This window comes from Fringilla coelebs, assembly GCF_963513975.1.
Source record: "Fringilla coelebs genome assembly, chromosome: 15".
NCBI lineage: Eukaryota > Metazoa > Chordata > Aves > Passeriformes > Fringillidae > Fringilla > Fringilla coelebs.
In genome coordinates this window covers 12,892,724-12,911,616 of record NC_140041.1, presented here as the reverse complement: position 1 = coordinate 12,911,616, position 18,893 = coordinate 12,892,724, and the positions used below count along the sequence as shown (strand labels likewise).

General features: G+C 48.0%; 1 protein-coding gene across 1 annotated transcript in view; it reads left to right on the top strand.

Moving 5' to 3' along the window:
- Positions 1-508: 508 nt before the first annotated feature.
- FAT2 (FAT atypical cadherin 2) overlaps positions 509-18,893 on the top strand; it is a gene marked incomplete at both ends in the record, with an annotated part of 43,624 nt that continues 25,239 nt past the window's right edge. Inside the window, 8 exons of the mRNA XM_084215995.1 lie at positions 509-3,773; positions 4,147-4,461; positions 10,846-10,907; positions 11,706-12,017; positions 12,667-12,877; positions 15,269-15,408; positions 17,067-17,342; positions 17,764-17,974. Coding sequence (XP_084072121.1) covers positions 509-3,773; positions 4,147-4,461; positions 10,846-10,907; positions 11,706-12,017; positions 12,667-12,877; positions 15,269-15,408; positions 17,067-17,342; positions 17,764-17,974 — 4,792 coding nt within the window. The remainder of the gene's footprint in view (positions 3,774-4,146; positions 4,462-10,845; positions 10,908-11,705; positions 12,018-12,666; positions 12,878-15,268; positions 15,409-17,066; positions 17,343-17,763; positions 17,975-18,893) is intronic.

The window sequence follows — 18,893 nt, the reverse complement described above, 5'->3', positions numbered from 1 at the left end:
ACAGAGAGAGGCACATAAATCAGTGTGTATTTTGACTCTCAAAGATACTTTTCAGAAACCACTGGAGAGAGAAGTTAAGATGGAGAAGGGAGACTGGAGAAACAAAACAAGAGGAAGTTTGGATTATGGGTGGAAAGTGTAGATAATGCTGTGTGACTTAGGAGAAAGCAGAATGAAGGGAGGGCAAGACTCTTCACAGAGTAGCAAGTCAGCCTGATCACAGCATTTGTCATGACTTAGCACATTTTGCCCTCTATAAAGACCGAAACTGAAGCAGAGAAAGTGAAGAAATCTGAGCCAGCATGGGGATGTGGGAGGACAGATCTGTCACTGGGACAGAGGGAAGAAGAGCTGAGCTAACAATTGTATTAATAAAGATCAGGGTAGACAGAGCAGGGAGGTGAGGCTGAGCCCTTGCAGACTTTTATCTGTAACACACTGACCTTAATGAAGATTGTTCCTAAGATTCTTCCTTTGACACCTGCAGGGCTCAAGGAGACACCGCACCATGGAAGTCTCTGTCAGGAGTCACTTCCTGAGTGTTGCTGTTTTCCTGATGCATTGTGTGGTCCACAAGGCCAGCTGTGAGAAGGGCAACACTTCCCCTCTGCACTTCACCCACTTCTTCTACAATGCCACCATCTATGAGAATTCAGCTCCCAAGACCTACGTGGAGAGCTACGTCAAGATGGGTATTTACAAGAGAGACCCTGAGTGGGACATCAGGTACAGAATAGCTTCTGGGGACAACACTGGTCTGTTTAAAACAGAGGAGCACGTGATTGGGGATTTCTGCTTCTTGAGAATAAGAACCAGGAGCAGCAACACAGCACTTTTAAACCGTGAGGTCAAAGACAGTTACATGTTAATAATCAAGGCCACTGAGAGCACCTTTGCCTACGAAGCCTGGGCCAAAGTCTTGATCCATATTCTGGACAGAAATGACTTGAAACCTCTCTTTTCACCCCCCTCCTACAAGGTGTCCATCAGAGAAGACACTCCTCTGAAAACAGTGGTCAGTACGCTCAGTGCCACTGATGCTGACGCTGGCCAGAACGCTGAGTTCTACTATGCCCTCAACACCAAGTCCAGCCTATTCACTGTGCACCCCACCACGGGGGCAGTTATGGTCACAGGCAGGCTGAACAGCACCCATCGAGGCAGGCATAACCTGCAGGTTTTGGCTGTGGACAGAATGAGGAAGATCATGGAGGGAAATGGCTTTGGGAACTTGGCTAGTCTCACCATCCAGGTGGAGCCATCTGCCAGGAAACCCCCCTCTATCTCCTCGGTGAAGGTGACATCACCTGACTCAGACGAAGACTTTATCTATGCAACTCTCTCTGTAGAAAGTGGTGACTCAGAAGCAGGGATTGATTCGGTCGAGTTTGTGGATGGAGATCCGGGAAGACATTTCAAAGCCATCAGATCCTACTTTGGGAGCACTGAGTTCATGATTGTGTCAAACAAAGAGATAAACTGGTTACTTTACCCGTTTGGTTTCAACCTCAGTGTGCAAGCCAAGGACAAGAGCAAGCCACCACTGTTCTCTCCTGTCAGAGTTGTCCACATACCTCCCTCCAAGTATGTTTCTGCCAGGTTTGAGAAAGAAGTATACCGAGTCCAGCTCAGTGAATTTTCCCCAGCTGGAAGCCAAGTTGTTATGGTGAAGATCACACCAGCTGTCCCAAATCTTAAATACATTTTGAGACCGACTCCTCACAGCACAAGCTTTAAGATCAATCCTCACACTGGACTGATAACTACAGTCAGAGCAATGGACTTTCATGAGCAGTCTAGTTTTGAGCTTGAAGTTACAAGCAGTAACAGTCACACATCCACCACTGTTATTGTTGACATCACCGACTGCAATAATCACCCTCCAAGTTTTACTCAGTCTTCATACCATGGGGCCTTTGATGAAAATGTTCCTCCTGGCACCAGTGTCTTAACAGTAAGGGCTACAGACGAAGATAAAGGAGACAATGGCTTTGTCACCTACAGCATAGCCAACCAGAAATCAGTTCCCTTTGTCATTGACCCCTATTCTGGTGTCATTTCCACCTCCAAGTCGATGGACTACGAGCTGATGCAGAGATGGTACCACCTGCGAGTGTGGGCGTCAGACTGGGGCTCACCCTTCCGCCACGAGACTGAGGTGTACGTCTCCCTCACACTCAGCAATGTCAATGACAATGCTCCTGTGTTTGAGAAGGCAAGCTGCAGTGGCACCATCCCACGGGACTTTCCAGTTGGGAGCCCTGTGGCCACGGTCTCTGCAATCGACAGTGATGAGCTGCAGCATATCAAATATGAAATCAAGTCTGGCAACGACTTACAGCATTTTGAACTCAATCCCATCTCTGGAGTAATATCCCTTAGAATATCTCTGCGAGATCTTCCTTCTGAACAGCCACTTTTCTACTCTTTGAAAATAACTGCAACAGACGGAGAGAACTACGCTTTGCCAACATCTGTAAACATCACTGTGGTCAGCCAAGGCCTCCCCGTCAAAATGCAGTGTGAGGAAACAGGAGTCTTGAAGCAACTGACAGAAACCATCATACACTCCATCGAGTCTCAGTCTCAAGGCCATGGGCAGGATGATGAAACATCTCTGAACTTGCACCTTATAAACCATAATGCTCCTAAGTTTGATGACAGCTTTCCACGATCCATTGATATCATAGAGACTGCTCCCATCAACTCAACTATTGCTGACCTTTCAGCCATTGATCCTGACTCTGGGTTTAATGGAAAATTGGTTTATGTGATCTCAGATGGAAATGATGACAGCTGCTTTACAATTGACCTGGAACTGGGTCTCCTTCAAGTCCTTTCTCCTTTAGATCATGAGCGAACCAGCTTCTACATTCTCAACATTACAGTGTATGACCTTGGCACACCACAAAAATCATCTTGGAAACTACTGGCTGTGAATGTGTTGGATACCAACGATAATACTCCTAAATTCACTCAAAGTGCCTACTGGGTGGCAATACCAGAGCATGTAGCAGCAGGGACAACAATCGCTCAACTGAAAGCAGAAGATGCTGATACAGATGACAATGGGAGAGTAACATACTCCCTCCTAACCCCCACGGACAAGTTTGCCATTAACAGTGTCACTGGAGAAGTGACAGTTACAGGTGCTCTAGACAGAGAATTGTGGCCTTGCTATGTGCTGAAAATAGAAGCTAGGGACCAGCCCAAAACAGGCTTCCAGCTGTTCTCTGTTACAGACCTCATTGTGACTCTGGAGGATGTAAATGACAACACCCCTCAGTGCCTCCCAGCCCTCAACAGTGTGAAGGTCCCTGAAGACCTGCCCGTGGGGACCATTCTCCTGTTTCTGGAAGCTTTTGACCCTGATGCTGGCTCTGGGGGGGAGGTGAGGTACAGCCTCATTAACAATGAGGACATGATGTTTCACGTGGATAAGCTGACCGGGGCGCTCCGCTTGGACAAGGAGCTGGACTATGAGAAGAGGGACTCTTACAATCTAACCGTGCAGGTCAGTGACGGTGGGAAGCCCTTCTCTCGCTCTTCCCTCTGCCACCTGGAAGTGAACGTCATTGATGTCAACGAGAACTTGAACCCACCACGCTTTGCCTCCTTTGTCTTCAAAGGCTGGGTGCAGGAGAACAGCCCCAAGGGCACCTCGGTGATGGTGGTCACGGCCAAGGACATCGACAGGGGCAAAGATGGAGAGGTTCAGTATTTCCTCCGAGAAGGCACTGGCCTGTCTGTCTTCCACATTGAAAAGGACACAGGTAAGGACTTCTTCATTTAATAGTGTCCCTTGAAGGCTTAAAGTGCCTGCTGTTTTTGGCCTGGCTGTTCACAATGTTCTATGCATTCAAGCCTTTCTTGGTTGTGCAGGGATTTACTAATTTACCCCTGGATCTGTGTAGGAAGAAGCAGAGGTTTTTCTCCTTAAAACAGCAATCAGTGTCTATCCTTCCCCAAAAGACCAAGGTCTTCTCTATTACCTGTGTACCAAAAATTAGCCTCAGCAGAAGCAGTCCCCTCACACAATCTCACAGCCACACAAGGTGGAAGCAGACTTGAGACTGCTCTGTCATCAAGGACTAAGCGGTCTGAGTTCCTTAAATCCCTCACAAACACTCCCTGTTCTTCTCCTAGGCACCATACGGACCATAGGATCGCTCGACCGAGAGGGAACATCTCACTACTGGCTGACTGTGCTGGCCCTTGACCTGGGAACAATTCCTCTGTCTTCTGTGACTGAAATTTATATTGAAGTCACCGACACCAATGACAACCCACCTCAGATGTCCAGACCTGTCTTCTATGCCTCTGTGATGGAGAATTCCCCAGCAAACACATCAGTCCTTCAGCTTGATGCCTTCGATCCAGACTCCAGCTCGGAGGGAAAACTGACTTTTCACATCCTAACTGGAAATCCTCAAGGATTCTTCACCATTAACCTCATTACAGGTAAGACTGACCCAGTTCAGCATCTGTTTTTGAGGCTTCCAAGTGCCCAGAGGATGTTACATATTCAATATAAACAGCCCACACAGCTGCCTTTGTCACACTTTTCTGCTGCAGCAAAAATCCCAGTCTCCAAATACACTCTGTGGGGAGTCTGAGGATTGAAACCCTCAACCTGAGGGCTGCCATTTGCATCCAGGTGGCTCTTAGAATGACACAAATGTGCTGCTTTCAAAGCCCTAAACAGTTGCTTTTAATCTTCCCCCTTATAAACAACTGTTGCACAGCCTGAGCCAGGGAACACCCTTCTGGAGGTGACTGTTTCTGACACAGACCCAGGCAGGATTAACAAAAATGAATTCCACTGCACTTAAAGGCTCCACCCATTCTTCAGCACTATTAATGTAGTAAGTGTAGTAAGCCTCTTCTGCCATCTTCCTAGACTATATCTTTCATCTGAGGATTATTTACCAGATCTTCCAGAGCCATCAAAAACCCGCTGATGTTTTGTGTAAACAGCTTCCTCAAACTATCCCGGCAGAGCTGACATTGGGCCAGTCTGGCAGGGAAAGCTGTGCCGAGCCCTTCATGCCATCAGCTCCTGGGAGAAGAGGGAAGGGAGGGCACAGAGCCTGAGTATGGGAGAGGATTAATTGCATGACTTTGATCTCCTGGAGATGATAAAAGCCGTTCAGCTACTGCAGCGGGATGGAAGCTTGCTCTCAGATGAGGAGCTGGATGGATTGGAAAAGGCTAGGGCTGCTCTCAGCTACATGTTAGCAGTGGTGTTATGGTGCTCTGGCAGTGCTCTACAGCTGGCTAGGAGGGGAATGAAAGAAAGAAATTATTATTATTATTATGAAATACTAAAATCTTTTTGTCACAAGAACCTCACAGGGTGTGTTTACATGGCACTGTATAAATGCACCTGGAGATGTCAGCTAACTGTGACCACTGCTGCCCACAGCTGTAGCTGTCTGTGCTGCCAGAAGCTTTTTAGCCTGGTCAGGTCGTTGCTCTGCATCCAACTTTCCCACATAATCCAAACAGCCGTGCACAACCCAGCCCCAGGACAGTTTACACAATGCAGGGTTCTGCAGAAGTGCTCCTTCAGAAGCCCTGTTGCATAAAGCCACTGCCATTTGATGGGATGTGGAGCAGGATGGCTGTCGGGACACCAAGCTGGCTCCCCTCTTCAGCTGAGCAGCCAGGCACCCTGCAGGAAATTCAGCCTTTATGCTGCAGGCAAAGCTTTCAGCCCCATTTTAGTGCAAAGTCACGATCCAAGGCTGTTCCATAGCAAAATGGGTGACTGGCAAAATCCAAATGCTTGCTAATGAGACACCTCACCTCCAGCCATCCCATTAATCCCAGCTTTGACAAAAAAAGCTCTCTCAGGTATGAGTCATCTCCTCTCCATCTCTCCCTGTACTCAGGTGATTTGCATGAGAAGAGTGATAAGTTTGTCAGTTCTGAAAGAAACTCATGGGATGATCTTATCTCTTGGACAATTGCTGGAAGTCTCTTCTTTAAACCTTGAGCTTGGAGGTTGTTTAAGGTCCTGCTTCCAAGCCTGATGAGGATTCAGTTATCCATTATTTTGATTGCATGTCACCCAAAAGAACCTATAATTACCTGTGAACATTGGCATAAACGGGAGCAGTTATACCCTCATGTTTACAGTATCTAAAGAGAAGTCATTTGCTGCTGCTGCCAGAAGGAATATCACAGCTTGTCTAACGTTCAGGGCCCCAGGCAGCCTTTTGGAAACCCAGTAGTATTTTCATTCTGCAGGCTAGTTGTTCCATTAAGTAGAATAAAACAATAATCTTTGGTCTCAGCTTGGTAGTGCAGTGCTGGAAGATGAACTGCAGTCATCCCCATTAGTGCAGGATTGTATTAAAAAAAAAAGGGTTATCCCACTGCAGGGCAGAAGACTGTGATCAAGACTTCTCCTTTTCACCTATCCCACATGGTCATTGTCATCAAACACACTGGCACTGGAATAAGCCAGGACACAAGAGGGCCAGAGGTCAGTCTGGGTCTCTCCTAGGTAGGACATTTCTGGTAGTGGCCTCTAGGCAAAGGGAGAGGAGGAGGAAGGTGATTCTTATCCTCTGTCTAAATAGGAATTAAGGTCCTGATGTGCTGCTACATTCTGCTACACCCAGAATAACCCTGCAGAATAGCCCTGGATAATCATTTCAGGCAGAGTGACACTATTGCAGGTAACCTAATTCGGTGCCTGGTTGTGTGTTTGATTCAGTATCTTGACATGGGGTGGATTGGCCAGGGGAGATGTAACCAGCAAGGCCCCTTGACTTCTCCTGAGACCTTGCAGAGGAGCCAGGAACAGCCATGATAACTGTCCTGGGCTTCTCCAGCATTCCCAAACTCCAACAGAAAGGCTGTAAGATCTCCAAGCTCTCAGTTCTCTAAAGAAGGTGGAGAAAAAGGGGGAAAATACATGAAAGGCTAATGAGAAGAGGGAACAAAACTGTGCAGGGAGATGAAAGCTCTGTGCCATGGGCGATGGAATCTCTCCAGCCCAGCCTGGCAGCTGGTGTGGAGCAGTGTTTGTGGGAGACAGGGGTAGATAGCTACATGGAGAGATGGGCAGATAGCAGGGTTTGGGGTATTCTTCTGCTGGAAAAGTTTTCAGCCTGTTTTGTTCAGGATTTGATGTGGAGGGGGTTTGGGTCCAGACAGGACCAGGAGGAACTGGGAGGCTGTGGCAGGAGGAGTCAGGACAAAGCCATTCATCCTGCTGAAAGACTGTTTGGAGAGTCCTTTTACTTTGGATTATTTGTCTCCAGCTCTTATCTAGTGCTTGTTCTTCTGGTGTTTCTTCTGCTGTGACAGTGTTCATTGGCTTCCCCAGGATTCCTGTGTGTTCCCTGCAAGGAAAGATTCATCTACAGGGAAGGACATCCTGCTCTTTAGGCCCAAGGGATGGTTGCCTGGCTGCTTCCCAAAATCAACATAACACAGAGCATGGAGTCAGTGGGGTCAGAACAAGAGGTGGGGTGGTAGGAGAAGAAGGAAAAAAAGGTTAAATGGAAACAAGAATAAGACAAGAGAAAGAGGGTTTTAGGAGGACAACCTCTTCCCTTCTCAAGCTCTTGTGAAAGCCTCAGTGCTTGCAAACCTGGTTCTGGCTATTTTAACTATCTTAGATTTTCCCCCCTGCAGCAAGGGCAGGGGGCCAGCAACCTCCACCCCAGCCCTGTTCTTGCCAGCAGAAGTTATTATTATTTTTTATTCCCTGACAACAGTGCCCTGGTAATTTTGGTGCTCTTGTTCCAACATGACCAGCCTTCCTCTCTGCCTTTTGCAGGCAGCAAGCAGGAGAGAGACAGACAATCTTTTCTCACTGCTGTGTGTGGACAGGCTGCTGGAGCACAGTCTATGCTTGCTGCATGCAGGCAACAGAAGGCATTGTTCCTGGACCTTCACCTGGATGCAGAGCTTGGCTAATTAGCCACGTGCCATTAGGACCTTTGACAGTGTTGTTCAGTCTCTGTAGGATTCAGCAGAAACCATCTGGGCCTCATGCAAGAACACAAATAAAGGACCCCCACTCAACTCCATCACACGTCCCATGGGACAGGCTGGATTGGGTTTTCCAGCAGGGCAGGGTTCTGATAACTCACACACATGCACCTGCACACACAAAATACTCATTAAAACTAAGCATGCACTTCCCAGGCCTTGTAGGGGACAGCAGAGAGAACCAAGGAAGTGTGTCCTCAGGTCACAAAAGCTGATGGCAGTTCCCCTTTAATAACAACTTCCAATTGCATTTTAGCCCTCTGGCCTCACAGGGTGTATAACCAGGCAGCGCCAAATGAAAATGTGCATTAATTCCAGCTGGCCTCTCTCAGGAGCCGTGTGCAGGGTCCATGTCCCCAGCTCTGGGTGCTCTGTGCCCATGTGAACACTGCTGTCAGTCTGTGCATCTCAGCACCACCCAGCACCACTGGCTCCAAACGGGAATTAGGGTGATTAACGCTGATTAATTAACCACAAGGCCTTTCAGATCCCAGGTCAGAGTGGTAAGTGGCTCCAGAGGGGGGAAGCAGGAGCCGCGGTTGGGCACAGAGTAAGGGACAGAGCTTGCCTGGGGTCAGGAGGAGAAGCCAGCCCTTTGCCTTGTGGCTCAGCAGATGTGAAGATAAAGCACAAAAATTCCATCTGGTGAGACTCCCAGCTGGGATGCATTACAGGTTATGTGATAGAGAGCAGAGTCAGCCCTTACTCCCCAGGAGATAGGAGCATCTTCAGTGATACAGACATTCAAGTGTCATTGCATTCCAGTTTATCTGCCTTCACTACAGTCCTCCTTCTCCAGCACTAGAAAGCTATGATCCTGCTTTCTTTGCTTTTTTTCGTTGAGTCATGGAAGAATTTCAGGGTGTGGCCAAGCAAATCCAGATAGTTACTTTAGAGTGGTTAAATTCCCTTCCATCAGCTGGCATGCAGTAATCCAGTACAAACTAAGTGTTAGTCTGCTGCAACTGGATTTTGGAATCTGATAAACCAGAAACATCCCCAGTGTGCACATGGGTGTCTGTTTTCAATATCTGTGTGTCCTGTGGGCTTTTTAGGCCAAAATTATGAAGCATTCCCTGAAGTAGCTGGAGTTCTGGGCTCAGTAGCCAACCTACTGGTATGAAGTCAGCAACATCAGAGATCTCAGTGAGCTGCTCTGCAATTCCTTCTCCAGGCCCCCGTTAGGAGAGCATTCCCATGAATTTTGCTGCTAATGGAGCCATACAGGCTCTCACTAACCTGGGAAAGTCTTAAAAGCTCCTCAGCCAGTGGGTTCTCTGCTGAGTCCTCTTCACCTGCTGAGATGTTAAAAGGATGATTAGGGAGAGAAAAAACCCACTATGACAGACAAGCAAACAATTTTTCAAGCCATGCTGTCATAACACATTAAGGAGTGTTGACTTATGATTGTAAAGGCATCAAATAAATGTTCAGCACCATGGCTGGTGCCAAATGTGAATAATCCCAGAGAAGAAGTGGAAACGGTGAACAAGAGTCATGTTCCAAGCAGCTGCTCCTTGCTCCCTCCTTCAGCTGCCTCGTGTTTCCTGCAGCCATTTGAAATTTTCTCCTGCCTGTCATGCTCAGACAGACATACACAAAAACTATGGTGCACCTGAAGACGATACTGTCAATTAAAGCTGTCTGGTTTTGCACCAGAAATGGGAGTTGAGATGGATTCATGCAGCTGGTATGTACAGGTCTTTCAGGGCACACAGGTGCATGTGCTCACACCACTGCACATGCACGTGGCATCCCATGCAAAGCATTTCTCAGGGTAGAATCAACCTGTGTCGGTGCTTGCTGTGCTCAGGGAAATTCACCCTGCCTTTTGCTGGTGTGAAGAAGCAAAACTTCACAGGGAAGAGAGAGACTTTTGTAACTGGGAGTGGACAAAAACACTCACCTGTGTCAGCCTTGATGACTTTCAGGAGGTCAAATATTACATATCCAATTTTCATCATTGGTACAGCTGTTGTAAAACGGTCTAGAACTGCTTTTCCCTAGAAGTGAAGAGTCAAGGCACTCAGCAAGAACTGTTATGAAACCAGACATGGAAAGAGAAGCCTTAACTCCATCCTTTCCACTCTTGCTTCTACTCAGCTTAGTCATTGACAGGCCCAAAAGGGACAATTATGATGTTTTTGTTTAAACTCTAGTTTATTATAGCCACAATTCTTCCCTCCTGTATCCAGCCTATTCTCTGTGGTTAAACTAATGTCTATTTTTCAGAAATCCCTCAAATCTTGCAGTTGTTGGAGGACTCACCCTGTGTCTCAGCAAGGCTTAAATAATTATTCCAACATTCTTTTTGACTGCGTACCTTATTTTTAGCCTGAATGCATTTGTTCTAGCAGTTGAGTAGAGGGTATTTCCCAAGACAGAAGACAAACTTTTGTCAAAACACTGTAAATTACAAAGAGCAAGGTTCAACAGAGGAAAAACAGGAGTAGAGACTTGTTAAGAGGCCAGACTTGTGCCAGCACATGCAGAATGTTTCTTACTTAGAGGCATAAGAAGAGTTTTGTTTTCATGGTCCTGCAGCTTTTCTCACCTAATGCGTTGCCAACCCTCAACTGATGCAGGCATCTGGTAGGTGTTCCCCCTCCTCCATGGTCTCTGTGATCAGAGAGCAGCAGCAACACCTCCACAGAGGGATTCATGCTGGGAAGGGATGGGTTACCCTCTGGGGGTATCTGTCTTTCTCCTCTGATCACAAAGGGAACCTGAAACAGGACAGGTGGGCAGGCTGATCTTGGGCATTCAGGGATCTGATCAGCCCTGGCTTTTCTTGCATGCTGAGTCTTGGAGCTAAAAGGGTTTCTTTCTTGGCAGGTCTGATTTCCACGACTTCACGGCAGCTGGATCGAGAATACAAGGCTGAACATATCCTAGAGGTGGGTAATGATGATTGTAATTAGCTTTATTTACCTACAAGTGCATTAAGTCCTCAAAGGGCTTTCCTTGCAAGTTGGAGCACAGAGAAAGAATCTCATCCCATCAGCTCCCAACTGCTGGGAAACTTAATTAAATGGTGTGTGTTAACCCAAGAGACAGCTGCAGCAGTACTGCAGGGTTTAATATTTTATTGCTGAGGACTGGAGCAAAAGTTCTGTTCTGGAACCTGTGGGAATGCAGGAAGAGGACTGGAACTGTCCTCTAACAGGATGGTTTATACATTATGGGGGAAGGAACAAGCCAGAGAAACCCACCCTCGTTTATCTCATTGTATCAGATATTGCTGTGTAGCTTTGCTCACCAGCCCCCCTCCTCAGATGCTCACAGCTATGAGTATTCCCATCAGAGGGATCTGGAGCTTTTTGAGTCTATCAGGGTCTATCATTTCTCTCTGCAATGCAACATGCTGGGAGCGTGCCCAGGCAGGGCAGGGTGAGGATGGCTGGTACCTGGCCAAACCATGGCAGTACAGATGTTTTCAGATGTGTGATCTCTAATGACCAGCCTGACCCACTGCCCAGAGCAGCTGGAGGCAGGAGCCCTGCAAACTCATCCCCCCGTGCGTGGACAGGCCCTGCACACTGCCAGCTGCAGCCACCAGGCTTTGCCCTGCAGAGAGGAGCAGTGCCTTTGAAAACGTTGGGATACAAATGCAGACCCACACAAACCTCCCCCTGGCTGGTCACACTCTAGGTGACACAAGAGCCCTGTCACCTACTCCCTTCGCTTGCTGACAGGTGGCTGTCTCTGACAACGGAGAGCCAGCCCTGAAGTCCACCAGCAGAGTGGTGATCCAAGTCCTGGATGCCAACGACAGCCCTCCCAGTTTCCCCCACAAGCTGTTCATGGTGCAGCTCCCCGAGAGAGAGGCCTCGGAGACGCCGCTGCCGGTGTACAGGCTGATCGCTTCCGACCGCGACCAGGGCCAGAACAGCCAGGTCACCTACACCATCGAGGAGGAGGAGGAGGGCGTCTTCACCATCAACCCCACCACGGGCACAGTCTTCTCCAGGAAAGCTTTTCCGGCCTCTGAATACAACATACTCACGGTGAGAGGAGAGGGAAGCACAAAGAGCTGATGGGGAGAGACAGGCAGAGAGGGAAGGAGAGAGAGGGGTTCACAAACAGAAAGGATAAAAGGAAAGAGTTGGAGAAAATGCAGCAGTGGAGAGGAGGAGAGCTTGTATTAGGTAAACGTGTTAAGAGGGCGAGTGGGAGGGAATGGTAGGAAATGCAGAAGGTGGGAAGCTATTAAAAATGGACAATAAATTTAAAGTTAACTGTCCAACCTACCTTCAGAGAGGAATACAGTGATCCATGATCCCGTAAGGATGTGGACCCAAACTTGAGCAGTCTTTGAGTTCCATCATGCCTCTGTATGGCATTCTGATCAGGCCATGGAGCTTGGACATGGGTTCAAGGCCTTCCCACCATCTGTGGGTCCTTGCATACGAGGCTTGTGGTCCAGGTCTCTGCTATGGATAGAGCTTGGCAGATTGACTTGACAATAAAGAGGAATTTGGGTTGCATGGCTCTGCCTTGGAAGCAGCCAGAGCATGGACCACTGCCTCAGGATCTGTTTCATGGGGTTTTGGGCACACTGGGAGCTGAAACTCCTGGTGGGTGGGAGAAGCTTTCCATGGAGCTCCTACAAGCTAACTCAGCTTTCTCCCTGGGTGCACATGCCTTTCTCTGCAGGTCAAGGCCACAGATGGTGGCAGCCCCCCGCTCTCCTCCCACGTGAGGCTTCACATCAGCTGGGTGGCCCGGCCCGGCCCTTCCTCAGAACCCCTGGCTTTTGATGAGCCCCACTTCAACTTCGCCGTGATGGAAACAGATCCTGTGAACCACATGGTGGGAGTGATCAGCATCGAGATGGGCCCCAGCCAAGTGTGGTTTAATATCACAGGTGAGGCTCAGAAATCAGAGCAGAGCAGAGGTGTCTGTGAGCATTTGCTCTGGCTCCCTTGGCTTTCAGCACTCGCATGCCTGAGCTAATGGAATTGTTTGCTTTAGGTATAGGTGAAAGCTTTCTCACAGGCACCAGGAGGTTTAAACAGTCTTTAGACAAAGCTGCCCATCCAAGGGCTCAGGTGCCAAGTGCAATTACCCAACACACTTTTTTAATGGCAGTCTGGAACTTGCCTGTGTTTGAGATGTTCTCCGGTGTCGCACGAGAGGCAGGGCATGCCAGTGCCAGCTCCTCCTGGGAATCAAGTGACACTGTTGGTTTTGTTAAAACTGCCTGCAAGGATCCAGGTGTGTGGCTGAGTGTTACAGATACCCCCCATGTCTCTCTCCATGTTGAGTCTTGAGCAGGGAACTGAGAAGGAAGCATTCTTTAAAGACCTGGTCTGCCCTAACTTGTGGGGCTCTCCCTTCCTCCTCACCACATCCCAGGGGTGATTTAGACATGGAATGTGGAACTCTAGGGCCTCCTTTAAGACACAGGATTCAGAGGGGACGTGGGCTGTCACCCCGGGGGACTCTCCAGGCAGCATGTGCAGAACTGGTCCTACCAACAAGGGCCAATTGTGCTCCTGTAATTTGATGTTTTGAAGTGGTGCCCCAATCTACCTTGCACAGCCTTTCCCTGGTACTGCCTGCAGGGCCTGCCCTTGTCAGACAGAGCCTTAATTGGGCAAGTGAATAGTTTTTCCCCTTACTGTGTTAGGGCAAGGATAATGGTGTATAAATACAATTAACCAACAAGAGATACAACACTACAAGGAGTAAGACAATATCAGTGCAAGGTTTATCTGGCATTAGTAGTGTCTGCAGAATGATCGGTGTATTTCTCTGAGTGTTATCCCATCATTTCCCTGCTGGGTGCTGGAGAATAGATTGATCTCATCTTTCCCAGTTCCTAGAGTTCCAAGAGATGCTGAAAGCTCTCTTGGTTTCTATCCTGGTGGAAAAGGACAGGGTTTTATTTTCCGTGCAAGGGAAGCATCATGGTAGCTGGCACCCAAGGGGGTGATGCAGAGATCCAGGAGCCTTCAGCACCTCATTCAAAGTTTCACCTTCTCCAGACCACAAACACTCTGTCACTGGGATTGATGGAGTCTGCAAAAACTCTGACCAAGCAAAATCACTCTTCATCTCTTTCCTTTTCTGGGCTTCTTCTTTCCATTGGGCACGGTGCACAGGAAGCTCTCCTCTCTTTTCTCAGGGAAGGACATCCATGGGTCTCTCTCCCTCTGTCTCTGCTTCTTTCTGTCTCCTTCCCAGCAGGAGAGCAGTGGTCCAGATGGCTGGTGAGCACTGCATTCTTCCAGCAAGGGAAGAGATGTAATTTTACAACCAGCAAAGATTTTACCAGCTGGTAATAGAATAAAGCAGAATCCAGAGCCTCCAGTAGCCAGGAAGGAAGAAGTTGAGACCTGAGATGAATTACAGGAAACTGTTTCAGCTTCTCCATATCTCAGAGCAGCTTTGCAGGGTTTAATGTGGAAGAGAGGCCCAACAGGCCCCAGCAACTGAGGCATGAGAAAGGAGCTGCCATGCCAGGGCTGAGCAGCAGTAGGGTGAGGACAGCCTTCTGCTGCTGAGCTGCTCAGGCCTGCTGTTCCTGGCAATTCTCAGCCATCTGGGTTGGAGGCAACAGGCTCTGCTCACCCTGGAAGCACCGTCTGCCTCCCCAACTGTTGGAGTGTTGGGAATTCAGGGAGCTCACAGGCTCCCAGCCGTGGTGGTGAGGACCATTGCTGATATGCCCACAGTGTGACCTTGAATCAGAAGCCAGCAAGAGCCCTGTTCTACCCAGCAGATCCCTGGTCCATGCTGAGCCAGTGATGATGCATGACTGGAAACCTTGTGCAAATAAATCAATGATCAAATGGGCCTGTTGCCAGTCTAGCCAGGACATCACATGCATAAATGCATCTTTTCCCCTTCTCTCCTCCTCCTCATTTTCTCTCATTCCCCTCATCTCCCTTTTCACACTCCTTTGTCACCATCTGTGACTATCCCTTTGTGCCAACTTTGTCCTCCCCATCTCCTGTGTGCATCCATCTATCTATCTATCTATCTATCTATCTATCTATCTATCTATCTATCTATCTATCTATCTATCTATCTATCTCTCTATCTATCTATCTATCTATCTATCTATCCATCCATCCATCCATCCATCCATCCATCCATCCATCTATCTATCCATCCATCCATTTTTCTATCCATCTATCTATCACATGGTGTTTTGAGTTTCCAGGTTTGGGGGAAACCTTCCCTGTGGCACCATTCTCAGTCTAACTGCCTGTAACTGCCCTCCTGTTTCCCTGTCTCCCCCATGCCCCAGGTGGTGATGATGACATGGATTTTGACATTGAAAAGAGCACAGGCAGCATGGTCATTGCAAGACCCCTGGATGCAAGGAAGAAGTCAAGCTATAATCTCACAGTAGAAGTCACTGATGGATCCAGTACGATCAAAACCCAGGTAAGGTTTTTTTCCTTACTGGAGACCCTGTTGAGAGGGAGCATATGCCAAAGGGAACCTTTCCTCTGGGTCTGCTGAGCTCTGGATCAGGTGCCACGCACAGGAATGTCCTTACACTGTGATCCTCCATTACACAGTGACAGTGTAATGGAAGATCCTGCAGTACACAGATCTCATACCAAGCTATGATTGTTTTTATGTTGTTGGAAACACAGCTGGTCTAGGAAAGCTTGGGTCTTTCCTGTTGATCCCAGGCAGCTCACAGGGACACATCCACACCACCAGCCAAGCTGGGGTGGCATTTCACACACTCAGACCTCAACTTGGTCTCAGCTGCTCAGGCTGAGTTACAACACATCTGGGACAAGGGAGGTGTGTACACAGTTGGGTCAGGCTTGGGTCTGTGTTCCCATGTCAAGGGGTGTTCCTGGGACATGCTAGCCCAGATACAGCCAGCACAAATCCATCTGCAAGAGGTGAGGTCAGGCCTAGGGAGTGAGTGGGGCAGCTGCAGAGATGCTGTGTGGTCTGAGTTGCCACATATAAAGTAAGTGCTGGTAAAAGGAGGCACTTCAGTCTCAGGCATGTCCCTGAGCCCTGACTAAAATGATGAGATTTTGCCCATCTTTACTACCCGGAGGAGGGGTGTTCAAGGCATGATCTTTCACTAGTCATTCTCTCCATGCATAAGAAGCAGCCAAAAATCCAGCCATGCACAGGAAGACCTAGGATGTGAGTCACCTGTCAGTAATGCTTATCATGGGAAATTCTCTGTGGGGGATGATGAGTGAGGAACTCCACCATTCCTGTGAAACGTGATGCTAACGGATGGCCACATGTCTCAGCTATCTTCAAGTATTGTTCCAAATAAACAAACAAAGCCCCACCTTGCCTAGTGTGCATTCCATGCCACCTTGCATCTCATCCCTACGTTTATTTTGGCACTCAAGGCCGCTAGCAGATGTCAAGAAACCTGCTCGTGTAAAACCCCCATGGCATGCTCAGGTTTGCTAAAGGAAGCAAATTATTACACTTGGTTGAGGCTTCCTAAGATGCAGGAGGCACATCAGTAGGAGGGTCAGGACAGCCAGGGTAGGAGACCACACAGGAGAAAGCAGTGACTTCCCCAGCAGGATTCAGGATTCACAGCATGTGCTGTTCAACGCAGAGAGGAAAACTTGGCTAAAAAGGGTAGAACAGAAATTTTGTTTCTCCACACACTTGCTGCTCTTGAGATAGGCCCAACCCTCCCTTCTTTAACCAAACATCCCCTTCTGTCAGCTTTCTGTTGGGTAAATAATGGGGGTTGCTGTGTAGGCACCAGCCAGCAGCAAAGCTGGCACCACGGCTGAGCTGCTGCTGCTTTCCGTGGCAGGCTGTGACTGTTCCCCCACGTGCCAAGTGCAGGCACGTTCACTCTGAATGCCTTGCCAGACTGGAGAGATTTTGAAAAAGGAAAGGAAGCAAACTGAAAAACACAAAAGGGGAAGGCACAGCAGGTGTTCCTTGGGATCAAAGGGGCTCCCAGTCATCACAGATGGCAAAGCTCCAAGAGTTGGAAAACTGTGATGGTTATGGCACACAAGAAGGGTTGGTAGCTGAAATGTTGCATGGCTGCATGTCCACTTGCTGCCCTCACTGTGCTGTCTCCCCCACAGGCATTTATCCATGTGATTGACATCAACCAGCACCGTCCTCAGTTTCTTCAGAGCCATTACGAGGTGAGGATTCCTGAAGATACCCCCTCAGGGAGAGAAATCCTTAGAGTCAGTGCAACAGACAAGGACAAAGGAAAGGGGCTCATCTACACCATCCATGGCAGTGTGGACCCCAAAAGCACAAGACTTTTCCAGTTGGATCCAGGCAATGGAGCCCTCACAACAGCAGAAGGCTTCAGTTCCCAGCCCATGCCTCAGCACACCCTCACAGTGATGGTGAGTCCTAATCAAGCCCTGCTGAGTCCACTGGTTTGGCCAGGATATATGGGTCACTGGAGAAATTAAAAGTGGTTCCAGTCTTTGAGGTAGGACTTGTCTGGAGCAATAGGGAAGAGGAAAGCAGGGTGTTAACCCTTACTATGTGGCTAAATGTAGTTACACCCTGCATTCCCCTAACCACCTTCTTTGGAGGGGGCCAGTGGATTCTTACAAAAGAAAACACAGTGTGTAATAGGTAATGTTTGCTTTCAAATTCAAGACTGAGCTTTGGTGCTGAAACTCATTCCCAGCCAAGGGATTGGTACCATTGCAAAACACCCATCTCTGTAAGAGTGCTGATGAGATACTTGGAAGATGGTGCAGGCAAGACTGGCTTGTTCCTGGGTGTGACTGTTCCTGCTCTCTCTCTGCCATTCAGGTACGAGACCAAGAGGTCCCCATCAAGCGGAACTTTGTCCGAGTCATCGTCCGCGTGGACAGCTGCAACCTTCACCCTCCCCAGTTCAGCAGCATCCATTATGAAGCAGAAGTGCTGGACTCTGCAGTGGTGGGCACAGAGGTCATCCAAGTCAGAGCCCTTGATCAGGACCAGGGAGCTAATGCTGAAATCCACTACTCCCTTCAGGCAGGTGAGAGCCATGCAACAAGACAGTTTAGGTTGTGATCATACCTGCATTACCATGCTCTGACTGGTGGCCACTTGACCAGCTTTCTCTAGCTGTTGCAAAGAAGATCAAATGGCTGCACAATTCTAAAATGTGATTTTCTTCCTACCCAAAAAAAAATCCAGAGTGAGTAGGTAATGTCCATATTATGGAATATTAGCATCTTTTCTTAAGGAGACAGTTTAATGTTGAGTCACTGGTCAAAGAAAAATAGTGACTGGACGAGTTAGAACAGCCTAAAATCTGCTCCTCTTTGTCCATGGGAACTATTCAATTGTTAGGCAGAAGTACTCCCAATTCCCACAGGAGTCATCATCATTCCACTATTTTTACCAAGAAACACATCCTCAAGGAATGGTGAGAACCCTCTCAGCATTGACTGGTAGTGGTTTTGAGTCATTCATGCTCAATGGGCAAATATTTTATCATTCACTGTAAAGGTTAAAACTTAAGTATTTATGTCTGTGCCACATGGCCTATTTAGCCTGCAAACTCTTTGCAGGAGACAAGCCATCCTTTGCTCCATCTTTCTCACTGCAATTTAGATCAAGGAGTGAGGAATTTAATTGCTCCTGAAGTATTGGTAATTACAAGCATGACAGGGCTTGAAGGAACTAGTACTGTCTGTGCTACCATGTTCTGCACACGAGGCAAAAGCTTCAAGCATATGCTCTGCCACCACTAAATATGCTTAAATTAGAAGGATGTTTATCTCCAATTTACATTTTGATTGATTCAAATGCTAGCTCACAGATCTCAATGGGTTCATTGTTCTTACAATTAAAATTATTTAGAAATGAATTAATTTCTCTCAGTAGAAGAAACAGATGTTAATCAACTCTGCAATCAGGAGAATCTATGAAAAAGAGTTGCAGAAAACAAA